The sequence below is a fragment of the Phasianus colchicus genome, chromosome 2 (assembly GCF_987193195.1).
Source record: "Phasianus colchicus chromosome 2, bPhaCol1.hap1.1, whole genome shotgun sequence".
NCBI classification, from domain to species: domain Eukaryota; kingdom Metazoa; phylum Chordata; class Aves; order Galliformes; family Phasianidae; genus Phasianus; species Phasianus colchicus.
In genome coordinates, this window is record NC_143437.1 from 22,149,503 (window position 1) to 22,175,937 (window position 26,435).

The 26,435-nt window shown below is 41.3% G+C and overlaps 2 protein-coding genes across 15 annotated transcripts in view; one reads left to right on the plus strand and one right to left on the minus strand.

The window, feature by feature from the left end:
• KCNH1 (potassium voltage-gated channel subfamily H member 1) overlaps nucleotides 1-26,435 on the plus strand; it is a 242,283-nt gene that overhangs the window by 24,447 nt on the left and 191,401 nt on the right. For 4 of the 8 annotated variants that reach the window (XR_016464020.1, XR_016464021.1, XM_090135085.1 and 1 more), the window contains one exon: nucleotides 33-112. The gene's annotated coding sequence lies outside the window, so the exon portion shown is untranslated. Of the gene's footprint in view, nucleotides 1-32; nucleotides 113-191; nucleotides 1,125-25,795; nucleotides 26,001-26,435 lie in introns of those variants that run through there. The other 4 variants (XR_016464022.1, XR_004167201.2, XR_004167202.2 and 1 more) reach the window with 3 other exon arrangements.
• RCOR3 (REST corepressor 3) lies at nucleotides 1,222-25,803 on the minus strand. 7 transcript variants are annotated; one of them, XM_031595278.2, is made up of 12 exons: nucleotides 25,339-25,707; nucleotides 24,984-25,040; nucleotides 20,736-20,813; nucleotides 19,011-19,063; nucleotides 17,108-17,269; nucleotides 16,633-16,757; nucleotides 15,841-15,937; nucleotides 12,892-13,110; nucleotides 11,172-11,249; nucleotides 10,350-10,407; nucleotides 5,004-5,245; nucleotides 1,222-4,573 (listed from the first exon to the last, which is right to left on the minus strand). In XM_031595278.2, exons 1-12 carry the CDS (start codon nucleotides 25,472-25,474, stop codon nucleotides 4,229-4,231), a joined length of 1,650 nt encoding a protein of 549 aa, XP_031451138.1. In that variant the 5' UTR covers nucleotides 25,475-25,707; the 3' UTR covers nucleotides 1,222-4,228. The 7 variants fall into 7 exon arrangements, with proteins under 7 accessions (XP_031451138.1, XP_031451147.1, XP_089991224.1 ...); XM_031595287.2 differs by having other exon boundaries at nucleotides 15,859-15,937; nucleotides 25,339-25,605; XM_090135098.1 differs by lacking the exon at nucleotides 25,339-25,707 and adding an exon at nucleotides 24,045-24,665 and having other exon boundaries at nucleotides 24,984-25,140.

Here is a 26,435-nt window from a genome sequence, read left to right on the forward strand (position 1 = left end):
GAAATCGAGCGTATCGCTGTTGCTATCTTTAGGAGTGCCCCGGTTACTCGGCGTTCCGCCTGTCTGGGAAGTTCACGGGAGCGCCGCTCGGAACAACGGGCGTCACGTTTCTGTGAGTAAACGCGTATAGCGGTGAAGGAACAGATCCTTTGGAGGTGGGATGGCACTCCTGATCCCCATCCTACCGACAGACGTTTCAGCTCCCCCGGAGCGCCGCTTCCAGGTACCGCAAAGTGTGCCGAGGAGCCACCGAGCAGCGGGTCGGACCTTGCTGTCGCTGCAGCTCCTGGAGAGCAAAGCAGCGGGGCGCACGGAGATCCCTATCTCGGGGTTACGAGGGCGTTAGCCCGAAAGGAGCCTTCTGCACCAGTAGCAGCAAGGCTAAAATAGTTCTGCTGCCCGGTTATTTTGGTGTATAAAATGACACCAATTTTTTTTAAGTTTTACCTCAGTACCTATGTCAGGATGTCTGTTACTACAGTGGGGCCAGTTGCTCGTAAGTAGCATGGATACTGCTCTCTGTATGTGTCCTTCTCCTCTTACCACCGGAGTATAGGCTCTGCCTCCCTTATTCACCAGTAGCTCAGTTAGACTTTAAATTGTGTTAGGCTGTAATTGGGAGTTAAATGGTATTAAGGACTATATTTTTCTTCTGTACTTCACACAGAACTCCCTGTTCTCAGAGCAGATCTCTGCCATGCCCATCCCTGCTTCCAGTGCACCCCGAGAAAGGAAAACAGATTCTTCTGCTTTAACCCTGGGGAGAGCTAGAGGCCCATCACATTTATCACGATGCCCCAGTTCTATGTAGCACATTTTACAGTGCCCCATTTTGCAGCGTGGCTTTGACAGCTGATTATTCCATTTCCTTTTTTGTTTGGAAACACAAACTGATGTACATCCTCTTAAGAATTTCCTCTTGGACCTGACTTTGCTGACACCATTCCTGCCAAGCAGCAGTTCTCACTTCAGCCCATTCTCTCCCTTTATCAGCAAGAGGCTCGGCCCTGTTCTAGTAACCTTCATCCTCTTTGCTTTGTAATCCCGTGCGATTCCTACTCAGGCTCCCCCCTAGGTAAGCTACAGGCTCATGTTTGCTGGGGGCTGTGAACTTTCCAGAACAAGAACAAAGACAAAAACCAAAACCTAAGAACACAAGTCACGGTAATTCCTTTCACTCATCGTCAACTGTGTAAGAAATTAAACTGCTGTACGATGATGTGCAATGTTTAGTGATTGATTTTATTAATGCAGGAATTCCTGCTTCGCTCCATACCCATTCTGATTTAAAGTGCAACAATTAGATCTGATATTTTTGTACATCCATACTTTGCAAGCGCTGTTCCTCAGACGACGTAGTTCAAATTATGCCTTGCAGTTGTAAAACCTGTCAGTTTTAGTACCGTTTTGCTTTATTAACTAAAATAAACTGTACAAAAAGCTGTAGAGTTACATTAGCTTTGAACAATGTCGGATACACGTTCTCAGCTGAACTTTAGTGTGCAAACATTTTACATTTTTTAAAGTGACAAAATTAAGCCAGCCTTGAAGTCAGAGTTCATTACTACATTACAAAAACAGGAGACGAGATATGGCAAAAGAAATTCCCCACCGAAATCAACACCATTGTATAATTTTATTTCTAATTCTTAAAAAAATAGAAATGAATTTAGAAGAGAATCACAGTATAAGGGCCCTAACATATTAGACTATTACCAGGTACATAAAAATAGAAGACACAGATTTCTTTGAAACTTTAATCCTTTGATTAAGCAGCAAGCATATCACTCTCCAGGCAAACACTGCTTAAAACAAACCCTACCCCCAAAAACAGGACGTGCAAACTGTATGCACATACTCTGCAAAGCACACAATAAAGACATTTTGCTATGTACATACTTAATTAGTACTACAAACGCTAGGAAATCCCTACTGTGTGCTACAGTGTTTGTAAAGGAAGAAATACTACCCATCTCTGCCCCTCCCGCCCCCTTCAAATACAGCACCTTTGCCCAGTTATAGAATATTTAAACAAGATTAAACTGAATTACAATGTACTGAACAGTTTTATAGCAGTTGGTGGCGGCCAACTCTACTGCAACACCCAACATTCTGCATACTGAAGTCTATCGACGAGACAAGACAAAAATTAGCAAAGGTACAATACACACACCTGGGAGACTCAATGCTTTAAAAAAAAAAAGTGAGAAGTACTGGAGATGTACCCTATCACTGTTAACAACTGAGATACTTATGGATATGGAAATGGATTTCCTATCAGTTTTAAAAACCCGTCTGGGTAGCAGCCAGATCCGTACGTGGCTGTTGAGGGACACTTAAGACTTCCAGAACAAACGATTCGGCGATCACGCTCAGCACATTTTGATTACAGTGTTGCTTTTCTCAGGAGAGAGGTCATCTGATGCTCACATAGTGGCTAAGAACCTACTCTGATGCAGAAGAAAATTCCTAAGAAGGACCCCTTGTATGAGACACCAGTGCACTGCTGAAAGCTGTATTGAAAGAAAAATCGAGTTTGATCTGAAAATATTTGTGAACTTAGCCATAAAGGTGAACGCTTTAATTGCGATTCAGGTCACAAATATCAATCCCTAATACTAGATTTACAAAGGTAATAGGATCTGGTGCTGTAAGAACTTCCCTTTGCACAAATGAAAAGCCTTAGTCAACTGCTAACTGGTGGTCAGACCACCACATCATCTGTGGAAAGAACGAGGGAGAGCACATTCCATTTTCAAATACAGCCTCGTCTGAGTCATGCGCAAATCAAACTGGTAACACAATGAATTTAACAGGATTTTAAACACCAGGTATAAACAAATAATTTTCTAGAATAGCATGGCAGTTAGCAATGCAATGTTTTTCAATAGCTTGACTCAGATCATAGTTTCAAATGCTGGTACTGAAAATTGAAGCCTGGTTTACTTGGAAGGGAGAGGCGTTTGCTTTAAAAACAAACCAACAAAAAAACTAAAACTGGGCATGAATCAGGGTTCTAGACAAGAAAAATGTAGTAGTAAATACCGTGAAAAATAAACCCCAACCTTTTATTCTCCTAGAATGGGGAAGCCATAATTGATACCGAAATGCAGGTTTTACTAGTGAATAAAACAAAACAAACCATGATAGCTGTAACCCAGCCCACCGATCTGCCAGCAATAGCAGAAATCAGACATTTAACACTGGGCAGGCAGGCAGCAGAGAGCCCTATTGCTACGTTACTCTCCTAACCACCCTCAGCCTCTGTGCATTCATCATACATCATAGGCAAGATATCAATGATCTCGCAAACACCAACTGCGAGCAAGATGTTCTCAGAGGACTGAAATTCTGCTGTACTTAAATTAGAAGGGTCAGCAGAAGAACTAATTAAATGGATGGTTCTTGCTAAGCAGTTCCTCTGCTGCCATCCCCCTGGGTGCTGGCAGTTGCTGCCTCTCCCCAGCCCAGCCTACAAGAGAGTGCAGCGGGAAACTAGACTCCTGTTTAGAAGACAGCTTCTATGACTAGAACACACGTGATGTTTAGTATGTTTGGTACAATAGCTCACTGAGTTTTCAGAACTCTTGAAGAGGACTGTTTAATAAGAAAGTACCTTTTTTAAACAAGAAAAAACATTCTGGGAAAAAACATTAAGAGAAGAATCATCTACCTTTTACAATTGCAAGAAATGCTTCTACAGATATCTAAACAGGGCCAAAAATTCTGAACCTAAGGCCATTAGGTTTAAATTTTTTTTCTCCACTAAAAAGTAAAAAATAAAATGAAAATTACACACAGAAAACCACTACATTTAAGTCTCCTACAATATTACTTATTCCTAGGATTTGCCAGCCTACTTTCCTGTAGTTAGATGCTCGACTACAAAGAACCATAATAAAATAAATAGAGTAAAAAAATCAGTTAAATGAAATCCTGGTGCGTTGAACATTGACTCATGTATGAAGTTAGCTTCCTTCGACAGTTATTCACATAGAGGAGGACTGTATTGTAGGCATTGTTCTTCTGTACAAGTCTTCTACAAAAAATATTTTTACACAGGTGGTCATTCACGTGGTTCCAGTACTGGTTATTACCTTGCTCCTCTGTAAGACTGGTCTGCTACCTGCGAAGGCTCGCTTTTTTTCTGCTTCTTTATTTGGAAAAGGAAAAGTACCTTGATACAGTCTTTCAGATGTAGGAGTTAGCATAATTCTGCTTTATTTCTTCAGTGCAGAGTGGACTGGGATTCTGTCTGAATTCCAATCAGTGAGGGTGGCTGCTGGCCGCTAACGGTGGTCAACACCGGCCTTGGGTTCAGACGGGGAGGCATGGAATTAGCTGGGCGGATGAGCGGTGGGGGAGGCTGATTGAGAGTTGGCCTTGGCTGAATAAATCGCGCCTGCTGTTGGAGCGGCGGAGGCTGACGGTGGAGAGCAGGAGCAGCAGGAAGCGCTGGACGAAGTAACGGGGGTGGCTGATTTAAAGTTGCCATGGGAGCGGTAGGAGCTGGAGCAGATGCCTGTGCTGGAGGTGAAGGGCCTAAACACTGAGTGGTCGGAGTGCTTTGCGCCTGCACAAAGGACAAAGACAAGACCGCGTGAAGAGCCATCCCAGCCGGAACGCGGTGCCGTTGGGGTTGCCACTGTCCACTACACAGGAAACAGCATTTAAAAAACAAAACCGAAAAACTGAGAAGTTACTGAAAAGAAATCGCCAACCAAAATATTACAGACGGCAGAACTAAAAATATCTATGAAGCAAGAGTCTTCTTTCTAGAACAAGAACTGTATTTTAACAATAAAAAGTAACGTGATCGTCACTATGAAAGGTGCGGTCCTGTTCCCAGCGGGTTAACGACATTGGCTGAAGTTCTATGCAAGCTTATCATCATTCTTTAGAATGTGGTTTGCCACTCCACACCAGTTAACCTTACATTACATCACTAAATAAAATGCTGTTCCTCAACCCATGCTTACTTATATCTGGTACACAAAACACACCTCATCTTCTTCATCAGTGCTCTTTCCTGATGGCACATTAGAAGTATTTTTTGTGTCCTCCCCTAAAGCAGAAGCATCACCATTAGAAGCCAGGGTTCCTTGTTCCGCTTCCCATTCCTGCAATACCTCCTCTAAGTTAAACCGACGCCTGTAGTTTACAAAGAAGTTCTTCACTTGGCCAACAGTCTTGTTGCCAATTACATCTGCAATAGCTTGAAAATCTTTACCATATTTGCGGACACCTGGAAGGCAAAGTAAATAACATAGCTGTGAAGGATCAGTCAGACACAGCTACGTGTGATGTATTTATAGAGAGATCCTATGGGACCTGCAAACCAGACTCACTAATTAGGAGGATTTCTCAATTAGGAGAAGGCCTCAATTTCCATTAAGACAAAAATATTTAATTGCATAGCTATCAACACATAAATCAAGAACTTTATTAAAAGGTCATTACCCACTCTTCTTAAAAATCCTGGCTTACTCACCAAGCCTCCCAACCTAAAACCACAGAGATCTGGCCTCTGACAAACCAAGTAAATCAGCGTGCTTGGACTAAAGGCAGAAGCCCAAACTGAATTCTAGGAGGGAGAGGGAGGGTAACTGAATATATGTGTATAGCTGTAACAGGGGATAGTACTAGAAATGCCAAGTGGCAAAAGTTGACACAGCTTTTGTAGGTTCCCTCCACGCCAGCTGCCCACCACCTGTGCAGTAGCTGGTCAGCAGGAGTGCTGAGCACAGGAGCTCACCATACACTGCTTATTCCTCCACTTCTGACACGCTGTACTGGGGCTAAAGAGTAATTGGCGAGCATTCACAAAGTTGTTTTAAAGCTTTCATTCACCATTCAAGCTGGGTAAACAAACCTGGGGCTTTGGACAACCACCTAGCAGAACATAAACAAATACAAGCAGCCAGTGGTATCTGTGTCTAAGATAGCCCCGCACCAGCCTCCAGGATCAAATTCTGCAGCAAGGAGCGGCAGGACAGAAGATCTTTGCATTGTTCTTTTCACCTGTTTTTACGTCAGTATCAATATATTATCAGCACTCCACAAGAAAACTGCTGGTCCTTTTCAAAATCCCAACAATGCTTTTTAAAGTTCTAAAATGACATTTGCTTATAATGTGGAAAAAACAAACAAACAAACAAAAAACCAGAACAGAATTTTGTTTAACACTAAAATTGGAATTAAAATCTGAAAATGTTGGCTCTGTTTATTTAGGGTATTAGTCTAGTTCCTCATGTTGCCTGCTTCAGGAGAAAATCCTCATCCTAGAGAACAGTTGTACAAAGTTTATTATTAATCACAAGTGGCCAGAGGTGTGGAACCTAAAGAAATAGAACGTTAGGTGGATGTACTCTGAGGTACTGCAAGGCATTCTCCAGTCTCAATAAATAGAAGACTCGATTTTGCTCTTAGCTATGCATGAGTCAATTACAAATTGACTTTTTACATGAAGCTCCTGATAGCTACAGTGTTTAGAGGACAGGCACTCCGTCTTATCACAGAGCTGACCTTTGCTCCTGATTTCAGGTATGGCTTCAGAAAATGAAACAAAATATTCAGAAAAATGAGAGTTGTTTCAAATCTGAGAGCTACGTATCTTTGCAACTTAGAACTGTTAAAAGAGTATGACCTTCATCTTTCTCTGATGCTTTCTACTGTCTTCATTAATAGGCACTTCTGATGTGGCACTTACTCTACAGCAATTTAAGAGACGAGTTCAGCTCTCGGATAGTAACAATTACTATCCGAATTACAATTACTAGCTGAAGCTGATGTTACAACTGTCAAGAGCTTGGCAACATTAAGATTTTTTCTTGGGCGCACAAAGGAATCCAACCACTCTGGCTGCCAGAACCTCAGAAAGGAAACAAAAGAATCTAGCAGAGACTCCTGGGGGAGCACATAGGTATCAGGGCAAGGCAAATACAGGAGGGATTTGGCTCTGCATCAAGTATTAGCTAAACCCCTGAACAGCTGCATGTACCCACTGAGCGCTCCCTCCTGTGTTTTATTATTCTTGGATTGCCCTACCACTACCACTCTAATTTACAATGATCATGAAATGTCTTCTGCAACATATTTACACCCTGTAGAAATCATCCAATGAGCAAAGTGCCCAGCAGAACAAAGCACATTTTTATTCAGGAACTAGTTCAGACTTCTAGCAATTTCAGGGTTGTCTATTATTAAGCTGTCTATACCTCCCCTTTACCTGCAGAACTGAACCTCTTGGCTAATTTCAACTGCAGCTGACTACTTCCAAGCAGACAGCTTGAAAACAGCTCATTGTGCCTTCAACTGAGAACCCAGCTATGACAAACATCTAAAGAAAAGCAAACATCATCAGTTTAGCTACACACAGCACTACCCATCTTGGACTTTTCAGAGTGTTATTTAGCTCTGCTACAGCATTGCCACAATGACTTTATCTGTAAGGATGTAGTAAAGCACTTCTACGTTGCATCAGAAACAGAAATTCAGTATATGTTTTATGACATTTTTTATACATAAGATGTTGGCAGATCTGTAAGTGTTGATGCTAACTCATCATTCTTTTCAAATCTGAGCACATTACATGCACATCCTTATAAAAATTCTGTGCCAAACAGCACCCAAATTATTTTTGAAGTGTTTAATATATTGTTTAGTAAGAATAATTTTATTAGGCTGCTGCAGGAGAAATTCTAAACACATCTGCATAGCCTCTCTTCACAGGTATGAATGCCTCCCCAATAGTTCAGCTGAAACAAGCCCTGATCGTGGGAATCATTCAATCTTCTCTGAACTTTCCCCAGATAAGAGTCGCACTTCAACTGGTGCATGCTCAGCACTGTTTCATCTTAGATGTCTAAATCAGAGAAACTCATAAAGCTAAGTCTTACATTGCCTCCACTACCTAATGCTGAGCAGCAAACGATGCCAGACACACAAAAACATTAGCTTAGGTTCAAAGCAATGTAACACAGCACCACAGTGAGGCAGAAACAGTTAACCACAACTGTGTTACAACAGCCACAGTTACAGTGTAGTATCATTATGGTGCTCCTAGCAACTAGCTTACTTAGGGTTGGATCTTGGTTTTCCCAACTATTTTCCACTGCAAAAATCAAGCCTGCTTTTCACTTCAAATTTTGCTCTTTTGAACAAATCTTAGTTTAAAAAGATGACTGTGTTCGCACATTTCTGTACACAAATAAAGTTTGTAAGTTAACAAACTCACATGACAAACTGGCACACTGCATTCAGTGACTATTCAAAGTCAAACAGTAACTTGAATAATACTGCAAAAGGTTGGCTCGAAGATCTAACTCTGAGTTCTTGATCCCAGTGGAAGCAGCCATGCTACTTTTAAGATTACACACTCAGCTCTATTCTTCTTTTTTATTTCAGCTCTTTTTTCAGTGACTGCCAATCTCCTGAGATTAGCCCACAGCCTACAGGGGTTAGTTCATGTCTGGAAAAAAAACAGAACCAAAACTGTACTATAGCAGATTATTTTTCTGATTCCATGGTTGGAATTAGAGAACAAATTCCAGAAATGTCACCTACCTGCTTAATGCTGATCATTTTTGTAAATTTATTAAGCTATGTGCCAAAATACATCAATGTCTTTGATGAACTGAATCAACTTTAAGTGTGCAAACTAAATGTCCCTATGCTTGGGTCCTTCAAACATTAGCCTTCTAGTTCTAGCAACTATTTTGAAGGAAGGGATCAGGGGCTGTGCTCTTCCTCAGCCTGGAGGATGGGATGTTAACACTTACAACAGTCATATGCTGGGAGGGGATAACAGAGAAGGCTGGGATAAAAATATTCATGCTAAGGTGTTCTATCCCTGTACTAGATAGTGGGCAATGAAAGACACTATAAAGAAAACAATACATAAAAGAAGCTCACGGAAATTCAGTGAAAATGGATTTCTTCCAGTAGGCTTCTCATTCTATCCTTAAGTACTAGAGCTGACTGTCTTTATAAAACATTCTGTCAAGGAGAGACTGGAAGACTAGAATGCCTCTCCAAGCAACTGTCATCAATCCTTTCTTTTTTCTCCACGCTCCAGTTTTCTCATTTCCATTATTGGTTACATTCTGCCATAGCTGAACAAAAGCTCAGTGCATTCTTATTATTTCCCAAACAGTTCTTTCTTGGTTAGAGCTCTAACAACTAAACTCTGAAAATGGAAGGTGATTTGAATCCATTTACAATGAACCTTTCCTCACTTCTGCAGCAGGCATTCTACCTATTAGACTACCGCATCAAAGACAAGCACCGCCTCATGTTGCATTTGGGAAGAAAATTAAAAAGTAAGCTTTTTAGCAATACTGAAGGAACTTAGGACAGAAAACAGTTTGGAGATGCAAATCCCAGTTTCAGAGGCATGCAAGTTGAAAGGCATGATACACCATTCTCTTCAGCATTTCCATTCACATTTTGAAATAAGCCTAATTTCAGGTTCATTCACCTGGCCAATAACTATCAGGTATGTACACCTGGCAACTTTATACTGATACACTGATCAAGTGGACGGTTTTGTACTAAAATTGAGTCTTTCAATTTAAAGGAGGTGAAGAATACAGGGATATATCATATATACATGTAACCGAGCTGATCTGTATTTTTTTTTAGAAAAGATGATCAATAGAAATGAATCAACATAAAAATTCAAAACAGTAACAGGCTGTCTAGATATATCCTTTGCATGATCCTTGATTAGGCAGTGCATGTTAAAGCAAGACAAGAATCAATTCTCCTCTGTATAAATGAAACAACTGCAAATTAGCCAGATCAATAGACTACTAGAAATTTTTGGAGTTTCCTCCTCCAATGAGACTGTTACATTAGCATCCTCTCAAGACTATTATAGCCCCCCAGTGGGTAGATATCTGCTCTTTTATTCCCTTATGAACAGAGAAAAACAGCTGTTCTTTGATGTAAAGTAATTTTATTTCTGCCTCTTCCTACTTCAAGGATATGGAAAGATATCTTAGAAATGTTTGCTTCAAATGTCATTACTCCAAGTACTACCTCAGTCTTCCACTTTGTAGAAATTCGTGTAGGGTTATTTAGAAGGTGATTGGAGGGAATTTTATGTATTAATACAGCTGTTAAACCCAGCTTATATTAAATCTTAAATAGAAAAGCTAAGTGAAAGATTAGTGACGTGATGCTTGAATGAATATACTAAGCATTCTCACTACTTTTGTTCTCCCAGTAACTTCCTTGTAAGACCAGATAAAAGTCCAGCTTTCTTTAGAAGGAAATATAAACACACGCCTGAACACCTCTTAAAATCCTTTGCATCATATTTCAGGTCACTACTACTATTAACATACCTTGTACTGCAAGAAGCTGCTCTTCTGTGGTCCAACGGGCATTGATTTTCTGATTAGACTATTAAAATTAGAGAAATGGCACAAAGATCATTAAAATGTTTCAACAGCTGTAAAATATCTGAGCATTAGAATGTATTTTAGTTGCATTACAGATCGTAACGTAAGTAAAAATCTCTTGCATATAAGCCATATGTTTATAGTTTTGTGAAGAGGAAGTACCATTTAAGAATTTGAGCATAGGTCTAAAGCAGAAAAGCTACTGCTGTATTACAGTTCCTAATTTTACCTCCTATATCAGAACTTGTGCACAAGCTAATGATCTTTATGCAGACAGAATTTGAATTTATAGTTAAAGGTATCTAAATTATTAGAACTTGGCACTGGGAGTCTTTTACATTCGCGTTATGTCTCATATGCAAGCCTTTCAAACAGCCAAAAAGAAAACTTCTGTAGTAATCTATCATTCACTTCAAATGCACAAATCTTATGTACACTGGTTTTCACGAACAGCACAGAATTTACTGCTAGCAACCTACATAAACTACTTCTCATCAGAAAAACGAGTCAATTTCACCTCCCAATTGTCATAAACAGATACTACATCTCAGTTTCTTCTGCTTATTGGCTCTGCCAGTAAACATAAAAAAAGCCTACTACTAATTCCTTATAAAAAGGCCGGACAGACTCACCACACCATCCTATTCAATGGATCCTGTTTAAGCTGCTGCTGAAATGCAAACACTATGCTGCAGCAAAACATTTCTGTAGCTTCCCACTAATGTAAGTGCAAGGCCACAAGTTCTGATATTTATTCTGATTTACCTCAGGAGGTTTGAATTCTTCAATCCCGCCTTCCATTTTCTGTTTAAGTGCACTGTTTACTTGCTTAGCATTTTGAACCTTGGTCAAAAACAACAAAGTTAATCAGCTCCACAAAGAAAGTTGGTCACTTTACACATATATCTTCACTAGGATTGCCACAAGTGTACCTCCTAAGTTAGAAAGAGAAATATTACGGTTTAAGGCTTCACTACTTTTAACCATTTTTTAAAAAGTAAAAAAATAAAAATAAAAAGAACAGCACAGTTCACTATGGAGAGAAAAATATTCAAGCCAGTTTTTCAAAAGAACAGGTTCTCTGCAAGAATATTAAATGAAGGACATAAAACACAAATTTTCATAATGACACATCTGTTCTTGGAGAAGAATGCGGAATATACCAGACACAAAATTCAGTTCCTAGATTTGTAAGAGAGATGTACTGTATAGGCAAACTTCTTCCTTCTCCAAAAAGTACTTTGAAAAAGAAGAAAAGAAAAAGTATGAGATGTTTCCAGTTAGTTGCTTCTGACAGACTGCTTTTTATTGATCTGTGGTTGTGATTCCCTTTATGGAGATGCTTGTTGGACTTACTGAAAACATGTAAACAAAATGCCTTAGCCTATAGAAAGAAGAGAACTTCTAAATCGTACTTATACCTATGTATCTATTAATATATCTATTAGCCATTTAAGCCTGACAGTGATGCACGTAAGGTAACATAGTAAGAATGTAGTTTTGCATACTATGTTGCACATTTATTACAAGAGTCCTTTCAGTGTGGACACAAAAGCAGACGGCTCAGTAGCAGATTCCAAAGGCTGCGTCCCTGAGATCACTGCAAGAAAAGAAGAGAAAGAAACCTCAAGGATGTAACTCACCTACACTCAGGTTAAAGAGTGAAACCCAACTATGCTATTTAGTCCCAAAGTCCTGCTGTGATAGAAAGAAGCATATTTATCCTGCAAAAGAATACAAGGGAGCAAAAAGCCCATAAAACCCTTTGTTTACTCCACGATTTTGCAACATGGCAGCTCTTAGCAGTCTAAATAAGGAGGCAGAAATTCCAGGAGATAAGCCTTGAACTTGTAGCCACGTTGCTCCCAGGAAAGCAAGCATGCACATACTGTTGTGCCCTTAAAAGCTGAATAGATTGTGTTTCAATTTTAAGTGCCAGAGGTTAACTTCTTCATGCAAAGGAGGCAGGCATTACAAGAAAGACTACAAATTTAATAAGAAGCCGAAAGCTCATCACCTCAGAGAAATAACAAGGCCCATGGCTTTTCCCCCCTTATATTTTCATGTTATGTGAGGTACCACAATTTGGAAAACAGCCACAATTTTAAGGATAACAACTTCCACCACTTCACTGGTTGTATTCTCAACTGTCACTTAAATGTTTTTCCCAAAGTAAAAAAAGTAAAAAATCAAATATGACTTTAGTTTTCTCCTCTCCCCAAATAAATAATGGTTTTTTTCATGCCATGCTCCCCCACCCCTTTTTAAGAGGGTCATCTTGTTTCACATTATCCACAAAAGCAGAGAAACAAAAAAAATAAAACTGAAGAACAGCTAGTGTCCAGCATTTCTGGAGGTAACTGTGGAACAAAATTAGGAAGACTCACATTAAAGATGTTTCAGACTCTTCACAGGTAATCTTAAAATCTACAAAATCATTACAAGAACAAATTGAGATGAAAACAAGACCAATAACCCATGGTACCTGTCGCTTTAATGAGATTAGTTCCATATCCAGCTGTCTAAGAATTGTGTTGGCTGCATTGGGACTACAGGAAACAGCTATGACATCTTCCTGGGTCAGGTACATGCCTTTTGGTGGACGGCATTTGGAACGCTGAGAATGGTGGCGATGCTGCAAGCTCTGATACTCTCTTCTACCCAGCCCTATCTTGCTGGTCTGAACAGGCTGCTCATTATTGCCCTTTAATTTACAAGAAATAAATTATTAAAGAATAACAGTATCTTATACACAACTTTTCTTAAGAATAATGAATCACGTAGCATTGCAATGTCATACTTAGGACAAAAAAAAAACCCACACCCCTAATCTAATATCCTTCCCTGCACACAGTAGCCAAACTAAGTCTTGCAGATGAAGTGATGTAGCACAATAGTCATTTGCTGGATAAGCTCACAGTAGGCTTAGAAACATCCATTTTTCAATCAAACTTCTTTTTTTTTTCCTTGAGCATAGCTGAAAATTCATAATATGGTATAGAAATCACATCTGAATACTGTGAGAGAGGGCAGGAATCAAGAACTTCTTACGTACACAGAAGCTAAATATATATACTGCATGACTAAACCAAGTAATCAGCGGATGTGTGCCTTGACTTTTGGTCAGTTATGGAGGCATCAGAAGGTGGTTAGGGAGAGGAATCAGAGAAAGTCTATCAGGACTGGCAAGAATGAAGAATGGCGCTTTTCCCTGTTGCAAGCGCTCTGACTTGGAAAGCGGTACTGCTGTTTGCTTTTTGAGGGGATTTGAGGTTGGGAACAGACGATGGATTTACTTTCATAAAATAAAACTTAATACTTTATGAAATTCCATGTAATTTAGCAAAATTAAGCCTTTGTTTTTCATTTCTTTGAAATGAAAAGGGACAGTAAAGAGGAGATAAAGTCATTACAAGTGCTGTTTTGATATATTTGGACATTTAAGAGGACAAAGTTTCATCTTTGCCCTTTGTGGACATTGTTGCACATCAGCTAGTCTGTATGTATATGGCTCTTACAGAGCAACTGAGTAGATTACCTACAGACCAGGAATACAGAAGGAAAACTGATTCTCCTGTAAGGATTTTTTCAGTTTGGAGCAGAGCTGAATACCAGAACAGTGATAGGATTCAGGCTTTTTGCTACCCCATGAGGCCCCCCATTGCTCCTCCCTGCTGGCATCCATGCAGGTTAAAAGTAGGTGGTCATCTGATCACAGTGAAGAGAAAACAAATTGCAGCAGCCATGATCGTTATCTTCTGGAGCATTAGCACAGATTAGCAAAGAGTATTTTGCTCTTCTAAGCTTGACCTTCTGGCACATCCTCTTCACACACAGCTAATGCAACATCTTAATCCAGTCCACAGACTTAATAGAGGTGATCTTAAAAGCACTTAGGATATTTGCTCTCCCTTCAAAGTTGATGTAGAGGCTTACATCTTTGACATTTAAAAATGCCGAGGTTAAGTCTACTTCTAGCCCATTTATACAATTTGTTTTCTAGTTCAGCATTGTTCTTTCAGTGTGACATTGCAGTTCCCTTCTGTTCAATCTGGATTTATAGAGAGAACATTCTTTCAAGTTTTTGTCCTGCCAGGCTAGAGCATTTGGCTTGTTTTAGTTTTGTCTGCTAAGATAAAGTTTCCATTGCTCTGCACTTTCAAGAAGCCTATTTTACTTAGGAAGTGAATCTAGTGGGAAGTATATCCCACTAGAAGTATCAGATCACAAAATTATCTAATGCAGATCCAAACAGATCATCAGAAACTGCAGAGCTCTTCATCCCGTTCCTAGAAATCTATGAACATACTACTGCCAGTCTGGACTGTGTGACTCAAACAATAACTAAGGAAACTGAACCAAAAATGCCATTATTTACAAGCAGCTTAGGCAGTAAGCAAAACCAACAGACTGTAAGAACACTGTTACAAATGGCAGGCTAAAAAGTAAAAAGGTAGAAGTAAAAAAATATCAGGGCTTGTGCCGTTTCAAGTCCTAAACAACACATATGGGCATGTTAAAAAAATAAAATAAAACCTCAAACTCTTTTATAGAAAGGGATCTTTGTAATTGTCCTTTTTTCCTTCCTAAGGCAGTTAGAGAGAAAAAGTGATGTTCTGAGAATAGAATCTAGTACCACCAGCCTCTTGCTTAGCATCATTCCTGTTAGAACAGAAATGAAGTTTCTTATGAAGTTTTATTAATAATCCCAGATACTACTTCCTGATCCTACAGGGCTATTGAAATTTTATGCCATCTTTCCTCTTATTCTCCAGGAGCACGAATGTTCAAATTTTAGGAAAATCACAAAGGCATTACACTGATCATGGAAACAATTGAACATTTATACACTTAACTGTGCTTTTCTAGTCTTGTACATCAATAGCTTCATGTTAGCCCCAAAAACCCAATAACCTCAGTACACTCTAAGCACAGCAGTTATCTGTAAAGCTAACAGCAAGTGCTCATTTAAGGAGACTTTTTTTTTTTCCTGCACATTTACAAGTGAGAAGCATTTGAATAAAACCACAAATCAGTTGAAATGCACAACCTCATTGTGGCTTCAAAAGAATTAAAAAAATATTCTTAGAAAAAAAAAAGTCATTTAATTAAAAAATGCAAACATTTAATTTCCAGTAATTCACATTAACAAGACAGAGTTAGGGGGAATGCTGTTTTAACAGGTAATTACGGTAGCGATAGCATACATCCCTTATAAAACTTTAAGACCTTTCAGGAGATAGTGAAACGAATTTGCCATTCTTTGGTCATAATATATGAACATACACACACAGTTTATATTGGAAGTGATCAAAATCCTGATCAACTAAAAATCCTGCAATGTCATCAGGCAGCGAACACAGATGTTAAATCTCTCTACTGTGAGATTCTTCATAGTAATACAGTCACAGAAAACAAACAAACTGACATTCACCATTAAGTTATCTGTTACCTCCTTTTTGGCTTCTTTTTTGGGATCATAATCACTATCATTTCCATCCATTGGATGAGGTTCTTCTACATCATCATCACTGAGGAGAGATGATAAGAAGCTGGTCATTTCAGCCATTTTTAATCCCAGATATGTATCTTGCTAAGAATTATCTACTCTAAAATATCTAAGTAATCAAGACTTATGGTTATGTGATATTTCAAAGTTAGATGTAGTTTTCAAAATAGAGCTGCTACAAACATGATTCCTTATTACTATTACTAGCAACTCTAAACTATAGTTTCAAAGCCACTTGTAAGACAGTATAACTGGTACTGCTGTCAAGAAATTGGTGTCACCTTTTTGCAGTTCAACCACTTGTGCCAGCATCAACACTTACACAGTCAGCTACAAGGCCAAAAATATCCTTTCATTAGTCAAGTTACCTTTAACAGATCAGTTTTCCAACCACTGCACCAAATTTATGAATAAACAGTTTTTAAGTCTGTGGGGAGCAGAAGAGGACACTAAGATTGGAAAATTCAGGACTACTTTTTCACCGATATAAAGTGCTTCAGAGAGGGAAAGAGAAAAAAGTAAACCTGCTATTTTAATTCGAAGACAAAAAAACAAAAACAATAATTTACACAATAGAATTTCTGACTAACATGAATGTAAAAAGAAAGTTTTAGATGTATCATGAAAAAAAAAAAACCTGAAAAGAGTTTTACCTTTTTCATCTCTTTACCTAAAAAGACTTCAGTCTCTAATTAGCTACTGAAGAATATGACTTACCTGTCCCCTTGATTATTTCTATTAGCAAGCTTTCGAGCCTGTCGATCCATCAAACTTGTCCTCGAGCGAGTTTTTTTCCAAGAATAGTAGTATTTTACAAGGCTCGCAATAGTCTTGTCTGGAAGCTAGAAGAATTCATTAACATATTAATACAATTTTTTGTTAACATTCCACCTAGGATTATAATTCTGTTCTATTTACAACCACCTTTACCCAACTATCTGAAACGCATGGATGAGATTGAAAGGAGAGATGCATTTAAAAAAAGCTGGGAGGCAGGGCAAGGAGGAACTTTTTTTATCAGAGGGGAAAAGCTACATCTTACATGATACATGGAGAAATTAACTTAGATCTTATATTCTAAGTTGTTCTCAAAGCATCTGTGCAGAAATCAGGACAAAATTTTAGCCCAGTGGGAGCCTTTGTTCTAATGCATCTCAACTTCTTAATGCTTCTGATCAAAATGTTACTTTACCATTTGCTGGATCCTGTGAAAGCTCTTTCCGTGGAAGCTAAATGCTTGTTCAAATAGGACTTTATCTTCAACTGTCCATTCATCAGGGAAGGGAGTGAAGTTAGGGAGATCCGCAAGGGACTTCTCAATATTGTGTTTATGCCAAAACAACATGCCGAGAGCCTTTGAAAAGAAATAGTCCCTTTTTGGATTTAGTCCATTTTCTATAATGTTGAGAAAAGTTACATTAACAAAAGAAAAAAAAAAGGCAAACATTTATTTTAAATAAAATTGACCATTAGAAGCCCTTCTCAAAATACATCGGCAATTTTGTTGGCTATGTACTCATAGGCTACAAAATTCTCTTTGGAGATGGTGTGAAGTGTGGGCATATCTGTACGTCATCATTAAAGCTATGATAGTGAGATAATTTAAGATTGGCATGGCAGCAGTAGCACAAAAAAGGTTGACAGACTCCAATCTGACCTCCTTTCTTTCTTAACAAGTATGTATCACCTACACAGTTCTATAAGGCCTTCAAGCCCACTCAAAAAAAAAAAAAAAAGAAAATAAAAATACTTTTCTGCAGCCAGAGGATCATCCAAAATGCAAGTTTGAAAGTTCAAAGAGAGAGTGGTCTTTCTACAACTCTCCAATCCACAAATAACAGCATGGCCACTTCTATGTCACGTGCACCTAATAGGGAATGGAAATTTAAATATATATTCTTACATAGTTTCATTTCTTAATATTCTTAAAGAATTATTGACTGTTTAGACTTACTGCCTGAGAATCAATGACAGATTTGATGCCAAGTCTGGCATGGGAATTTGGAAATACAATCCACTCAGTTTCAAACACACAGTGTAGACATGATCACCAGCTGTTCCATCAGCTCTCTAGGCCCCTTCTAAAAACCCATATATAAAAAACCTCTTCTCTTGTTAAAATGGCAAGCAACAAGCACCTCTTGCAAAGATAATTCCTATTTCACTGAGAAATACAATATTTCGTACTATAAGTTGCTTTGAAATTTAGTCCTTTTGTAGACTTATTTTGAGATCCCTAAGCTCCATCTCTTCTTTAACAGAAGCCAAACCACATATAAACATTGTCAAACTGCACTATTCTAGGAATCATAGTGTTAGCAGCATCTTCTTAGGATAGCACTTGACTTGATGAGCATTAAGTCTTCACTGTTATGAGCCTTCATCCTACAAAACTTAAGCATACAAGTTGGAACATGTTGTATATCAATTTTAGGGGGGTAAAGATAATAGTTTTACATAAATTGGCTAAATTATTAAGAAAATTACAACACAACTATGTGCAGGCCAGCGAAATCTTAACCTATACTTTTTAACAGGATGTTTACTGGAGAGCATTAAAAAATGTAAGAGTAATCTTGTTTGTTATCCTTAAACATAAAATTTGATGCTGTTTCCCTGTCTCTGGGGGCAAAAAAGTAAAAAAGTCTTCAAGTTTTGCTTTTTTTTGCTTTTTTTTTTTTTTTTAAATATGCAAGAGACCTTACTACTTCTGGCCCTATTGCAACAAATGGTCCAAAATTCTACCACATGTGAATTGTAGAATTAAACACTGAATTTGCAAGCCACTTTCCTAAGAAATTCTTTAGCTAAATATACACACACAATTGCATGACATGCCCAGTGTATCAAGAAACATACCAAACCTTTCAAAAGTGCACATTACAAGCTGAGCATGTCATGAAAACAAAGAGCTCAATCTTTTGCAGAGAATCCAGACCACAACTGTATGCAGATCCATTTAACTGCAGTGTTTGCTGCCGTGCCTGAAGAGAAACAGCGTTAATTAATGGTAACCAAGGGGAAAAAAAGAGTTGTGTTATACTTTTATATTTTAAAAATCCTTTAAATTAGCACTCTTGCTTCACAGCACTTACCTGTTCCACATTGTATCCATGTTTTTCCTTTGCTATTGCTATATATTCATCCACTGTAACAAAGCAATGTCAAAATTATTCTTTAGTACTTAGAATTCTGCTACAAGGCCCCAAAGAATTAGCCATCTAACATGGGAAGAGAGTCTTTCCATGCTTTAATATAATACATAGGCCCAGGTCCCTCTAAACATCAAGCGTATGTGTAGCTGTATTCATAGCAAATCAACTGCAATACAACATTTAATTTTTGTGAAGTTTATACATCAGTTAATTCTCACAGAGGTTCAATTTTTGGGTTTCATTTTTCTTTTAAGTCAGAGAGTAGCTGTTTAAAGAAAGGCAAAGTCTTCTTGGAACCCATGCCAAAGAACACAGACGAGAGTGCTCGGACACCTGGGTTAGCTTTAAACTGCAGTTTGTATTCCCAAACGTTCAAAATTTGTGTAGTTTATTGTAAGTAGATTCTAGATCAATAATCATACATACCCTTGATATTGATATAGTTAATGTTAACTAATTTTAAAATTGATTATAACCGCAGCATGAAGCCAATTTACAATACAGAATGCAAAAATTCAATAATCAAGTTATCAACACTGATAATATGTTTTAAAATCATATTTATGTATATTAGTGCCAAGTTTGAGCTGAATATCATCCATCATTATGCAGTTAGGTCTGATGGAAGTCCTGCTAGTTTTGATCTTCAATACAGAAACAAATTCTTCCCATTCACTCATTACAGTTCACAATTAAGTGGCAACTAGATTAAGTTAAAAGGAAGGACAATTGAGAAAAGGAAACAATTACATTCTTGTTACTCAAATGGATAAGAGATGTCCCTGCCATGACATATTGCTGCAAAGAGTTAATTGTACCTTAAATGAGTGAAGTAAGCATTCCCTAATCATACTTGCAGAGTGTTTTATTTCTAACTTTTCTGCAATAGTTGAAGGTACATTCCCTCAAATGCAAAGGACACAAACCTCTAATTACTGACAAGATATAGGAACTGTCCTGAGGGTCAGATTCTCATAACTGCATCCTCAAAAATTTATTTCCCTACATTACTGCATAGGAGTTGAGTTTAAACTGGATTAAACAAAATTGATCACATTTATCTAGTTAATTTCTTTATTTCATAGAATCATTAAGGCTGCAAAAGACCACTAAGATCATCTCGTCCAGCCATCAACTCCTCACCCCGTGCCCGCTAAACCATCTCCACATTTCTTGTACACTTCCAGGGATGGTGACCCCACCACTTCCCAAAGCAGCCTGCTCCAATGACTCACATCTTTCTGAGACGATTTTTTTCATATTTCAGGCCACTTTTACAGGGAAAAAAATTATCATTTTTTCCTAGTAACACTGAAGCAATAAGCTCTTGAATAGGGCCGTAACAAATCTTTCCTTGAATACATCCACTGCAATTCCTTTTCCAATAAATTTAGAGTGTCAAGTTCCTCATGGTTAGATATTTTATTTCTTTATTAATAACTAAAAAGCTTCAGACACTGGTCTGAAACACACAGCACATCCAGTGCAATTCGAAACAGAGAATTAACTACAAAATAAGGTAGGGTCCCCTATACTTTGCTAAATAAAAGCAAAGCTTCTTACAGACCTGGAATTCTGCTAAAAAGTTAACAACAAACAGGAATTGTAGCAACAATTACTTAATTTAACTTAAGCATTCAAATTCCTAAGCAGAGCGAGACTTACATTTGGCGTCTGGAATATTATGATACGGTGACCATACGAGCATCCCTCCATTATCTTTATCAGTGTATTTTGTGGCACCTGTAAGAAAACAAGCAAGTCTTAGTGTTTATAAAAACATTCTAGAGAACAGCTACTCATGGGACACTAAGTTAAAAGTCAACCACCTTCAGAAGCCCAGCTCAACTAAGGTTTTGATTTTCATAGCCATGTAATTTTGATGTTCACAGCCAACCAATCTGCACTGCTATAAAAGATAGACAGATATAAGGGTCTTTTTCTCCTGTTTCTGCTTCTCCTTTACCTGAACCATAACAAGGGAAGCAGTTCAAGTGACAAATCTTTCAGGGGGACAAAGCAAGTTCTGCAACATTGACATGACTTTGTACAAAGTACAAAAATGTTTCAGTCTCTTTGATTTGAAAACATGTGTTTAAAGAAATTGCCCAATATTGGAAAAGCATCAACTAATAGTATGAGTATTCTATTTTATGGGTATTCCACAATGTATTCAACATTTCAACTTCTGAAGACATCACTCAACAACCAGAGCATTTACAGCACCGTCAGCATGAACTCCTTGAGGAAGCACTCGGGGGAACTGTACTTGCATCTTTCCTGGAGAAGGACATATTTATTTCCTCAAACAAATAATTTTTCACTCCACTTTAAGCTTTCATCCTCAATATTCAGATTCTAGGTGTTGTTGAGAAACAAAGCAAAAAATGAACAGTGCTTTGGAAGAGATAACTACTTGGTGCCTTCTAATCATATGCTAAGCTTTGTTGTTTTTTGCTCTTTAGTTTGGCAGTGTTCTGAAGTTGCTATCATCTTTGCAGCCTTTAGATCCATTATGATTGTAAACTCAAAAACTCAATTAGAAACACTGAAAGAACTCCTGCATGTGCTGAAACACATACAAGTAACTGCAATAAGTGTAAGAATGTACACAGAAGCCACAAAGCATCCGTTTCAAAGCGTAACACACCAAAAAAAACCCCAACCTTTCCAAGTCTAGCATAAGAGCAAATTCTCTAACATCAGAAAAAGAAAGTATGAAATTTTTAGTCATTAGAAAAGCAATATTCTCACGAAGAGTGATGCAAACATATCACTGTTGTACCACCTCTTCATCCAGTTGTTTTCTATCAGAAAATAATGATTGTTGCCCTGTACCCTACCATCTAAAAGTAGAAACTGGGACAACCACTAGAGAATACATCAATTTATCAGGCTCTCTGCTTCTGTATATCAAATACCTAAACTTAATGTGAGCAGACCCTCAGTTTTCCCTTGAGAAAATAAAGTAATAATCCTGACAGACACCTGCAGACCTGTTTATGTCAAGGACACTATCAGCTATTGAATACTGAAGTACTCTTGTTAACAACCTACGTCCTGAGCCCTGTCATTTGTGCCTGCAGGAGGGTTCCCTCCAACTCCATAAGCAAAACCAGGATCTTTCTTTGTGAAAACCATTTCTCGTCCTTTGTGCCCAAGTGTTTGAGTGAGCAGCACTCTCCCACTCCCAAATAAAGGCTGAAATGCTTCCCAAAGGCGACATGCTTATTATGGGCAGAGGCTGGAAATACCAGGCAGCACCTTACCCACAGCAGGTGAGAAGAGCAGAAGCATATGCCAATAAGGAAGACAAAACCCATTAGCTACATCTCAGACATGAGTCTCCCCTCCCCAACCACACTGAGCTACTTTGGAGAAGGTTTCTGCACTTTGGCTGCTGCCAGTGCTGTCAGGAAACAGTGCTGGCTGGAGATGACAGTTAGCACTCCCTACGGCTTCTGTAAGGGAGCAACCGCAGCACCAGACTGACAGCTGCTACACTGCAGTTCAGCATTAGCAGAAGTCAGGTGTGCTTGGAAAACACTGCTCTGTACGTGACTATAAGTGCTGAGAATAAAATGAGTATCTGGAAACATACATGACTTAATAATGGCATTGGGGGTGTCTGGTAATTTAACTTTAAAACCTAAGGACTGGACATCTTAAAAAAAATAAATAAATTGGGGACTGTGAGGACAGATGACATCGAACAAGATGAAACTTCTATGTACTTCACCATGCTATTTCATTACTTCCCTTTAACAGACTCCATTTTTACATAGGAAGGTTAGGAGAAAGACTATAAGGATGTACAATGAAATGAAATCCATAAGCAACCTTAAATGCTCCAACATATCCTTCTCCACTCACCCCCCAAGAACAGGGTAAACGGGAAAGCAGCATTTCAGCACTAAGCAAGCAGAACTCATACTAAAGCCTTTGTGAACTCTCATTGTACCACGGCCTGCCTGAGTCAGGACAGCACTGATTCTTCTGTGTCAAATAAAACTCCTCAGGCAGCCATATCACGGAGGCAGCCGTATCACGGAGGTCACACAACAGTACAGCACCTTTCCAGCTATGGCACTCTCCATGGCTCTTTCCCTACGAAAGAAATCGGACAGCCCCCACTGAGGACACAGCTCTGTGATACCCTGCTACGTAGATGGGTGGGTCACAAAGTTGAGGCAGAACGTTTTGCCTTGGGAATATGAAGTACTACAGGGAAACCAACAGGAGGAGACAAAAACCAGGGGCGCGGGAGATGGTTCATTAACTCAGCAAATTAGGTGAGGGAATCTAGGGGCTTTATTTTATTAATGCCATTTATCACAACAAGTAAACGGATCTCATTGCTATTACATCTAATGACGATTCCAAGTGCCATCCCCACAACAGCTCTGGCTGAAGGCTTGCCTCTGCAAAGGGGTGATGGGTAGAACAGGGGAAGAGCACATTTCAGCTTCTCCCAGCTGCTGCGTTCAGCCACTTCTTGCCCCAAGAGACCAGCAAACAGCTGATTAACCTGTTTTTTAAACAAATTATGTTCAACTCTTTTCCATCCTGAGATCACCTGTAATACTGCCACAACTCTAACCATGAATGTTTTCTTCCTCAACACATTGTTGCAAAGCATCGCTCACCAGTATTATTACAAACTGACAAAGCGAGACCAAAGGCTCCCCTTCGGTTCTGCTCAGCGTTCTGTGGGCTTCCACACCACCCAGTTCTATCTGGGATGGACTCCTGCCTCACAACTACCTTGTTAAAGAAGCATTTGAAATCAGGTAACCAAACCCATCTCCCAGCATAGTGGGGAGACTCTCAGGAGAAAGGGCCACAGAGGAACTGCAGGAGGAAAAATCATGGAAGTGAGTAAATTAGAAATAATGCCTACATCCGCTTACGCAAACCCACAAGTACAATGGAACGTCCATTTGCTACATCAAAATAAAATAAAAACGAGCGCACCAATAATAATGCAGGTGTATATGTGTGAGGACAGCAAGAGCTCAGCTTTGTGCCCAGCATCCCTCAGAGAGGCTGCCCCAAGAGCCAGCAGAAAGCAAGCAGGAGAGAACATGGGATGTTGCTGAGAGCTCCTCAGTTTGGTAGCACAGTAAGGATGCATCCTACTTTCACACACTGTGAAGTTTTCTGTGCAACGTAAAATTTTGCCGTTCCAAAGGAGTCACCATCCGCTCAGCCCAAGGATCGGGGTCTGTGCACTCAGAACAATGCTATACGCCTCTTCTACAAGAGTTAACCGAAGGCGAAAGGAAGGCCGTGCATTTTTCCAGGTGGCCTGTAGGAAAAGCAAGCCCAGGCTGCACATCAGAGGTGATCATTTTTATTTATTTCCAAGGAGGCGGCGTTAAAAGGAGCGGTGCGGACGGCGGGCCCCATTAACAAAGGCCCCGGGCAGGCGCCTCTCTCGGGGAAGGGCAATTCCCCGCGCCCGGCCCGCATCCATCCCCCCGCCCGTGGCCTGCGGGGACCCGCGCCCAGCGCAGGGGCCGGGGCCGAGGAGTCGCTGCGAGGAGCTGCGGCCCAATCCTCTTCCGGTAGGAAATCATCTGACACCCGCGGAGCCTGTTCGGAGAGCAGCGAAGTCAACGGTTCAGCCGAGCATCCCCCGGCCCCGCGGCGCCCCGAGCGGGCGGCGGGCAGGAGGGGCCGCGCGCAACGAGGCCGGGCCGCGCTCGGGGCTCACCCCGAGCAGATGCACAAAGCGGGAGGGAAGCCGCAAACCCGCCCGACCCCCCGCACCCCGCCCGACCCCGCGCCACGCGCATCCCCGCAGACACAAGGAGGGGAAAAAAAAGAAAAGAAAAAAAAAAAAAGGAAGGAAAGAAAGAAAAGGAGAAATAAATTATTTAAGGAAAAAAAAAAAAAAAAAAGCGATTTTACCGGGCTCAAAGTCGGGGATGCGCGCCTGGTATTCCGCGCCGACCCTCATGCCTACATCTGCAACACAGAGCGGAGGGAGGAAGGGCAGCGGTGAGCGGCCGCGCCGCCGTCCCAGCCCCGCGCCGCGCGGGGGGGCGGGAGCGCCGCCCGGGAGCCCCCGCTGCTGCCGCCGCCGCCGCCGCCGCGCGGGCGAAGCCACCTCCCCCGGCCCCCCCGCGGATGGAGCCCCGGCGGCCGGCAGGGAGGGGGCCGGGGGGGCGGGGGCTGCCTCCGGCAGAACAATGGGGGCGGCGGGCGCTCCCCGGCCCTCGCGCCCCCCCCCGGCTCGGCGGCGCGCACACGGCCCGGCTCGCACCGTGCTCGTCGCCGCTGTCGGCGCCGCCGCTCTCCGGCTCCGAGTAGGGCCCTTCGGAGGGGCTGCCGCCGCTCTTAGGACCGCCGCCGGCGGCCGCCCGGCTCCGGCCCCCCCACGGCTCCGCGCCCTTCTCCATCGCGCGGGGAGGGGGGGCTGCCGGGGGGGGAAAGTTAACGCGGAGCCGCCATGTTGCCCACTCGCACCCCCCCCCTTACCCCCCCCCAGCACCGCGGCCCCCTCCCCCGGCGCGGCGCGGCCCCGGGGATCCCTCCGCGCCGGCCCGGCCGGATCTAGCCGAGGGGCGGGGATGCCGGCGGAGCCCCAGCCGCGCGGCGGCGGAGGGATTCCGCTGGCGCCGATGGCGCTCTGGCTGTGCGCGCCGCGGGGCTCCCCCGGCGGGCGGCAGGGGTGGGGGCGGGGACTACTTTCTGGCGGCGCAGGGATCCCGCGAGGAAGGTGGCGTGCGGCGGCTGGTAGCCCGGGCCTCCGGTCGCCATTACGGCAGCGGAGCTGTGAGAGGGAGGTGGCGGCGCGGTGTGAGCCGCCGGGCGGGCGCGGGCAGCGCTGCGAGGCCGCCCTCAGCTTCGGTGCATCCAGCCGGGTCACGTCGGGCTGAGGGGCGGCGGGCGGCAGGCAGGGATGCCGCGCTGCGTCAGCTCCAGGTGGATGGCGGTGGGATGCGCTGCCTTCTCGCTTCAAACTGTGCGTTTGTTTATGTATGTGTGTATGCAAGTATGTATGTTTTCAGTGCTGTCTGAGTGTACGGCATCAGCTTCGTGTCAGAACCGCGCAGGTCTTAAGGATAAACTGAGAACACCTCCAGAGAGAGCCCTGCTCGCAGACGTGGCAGCAGGCACGTCGAGGCTGGGAACGTGTCAGCAGCCCCCGCTGGTTTCTGCACAAAGACACGTCGCTGTGGCCGTATGCTAAGTATAGCTAAAGGTATTCTTAATGGTGTGGTTATAATTTGATTTCCCGAGGTGGGAAGAAAAAAGAGCAAAACGAAAAAGGCATAAGCTGAAGTTGCTGCTGCTGCGTGTAGCAGTCAGGCCCCCTGTTCGCACACAGCACAGCCTGTGTTCTGCTGTGTCACATCT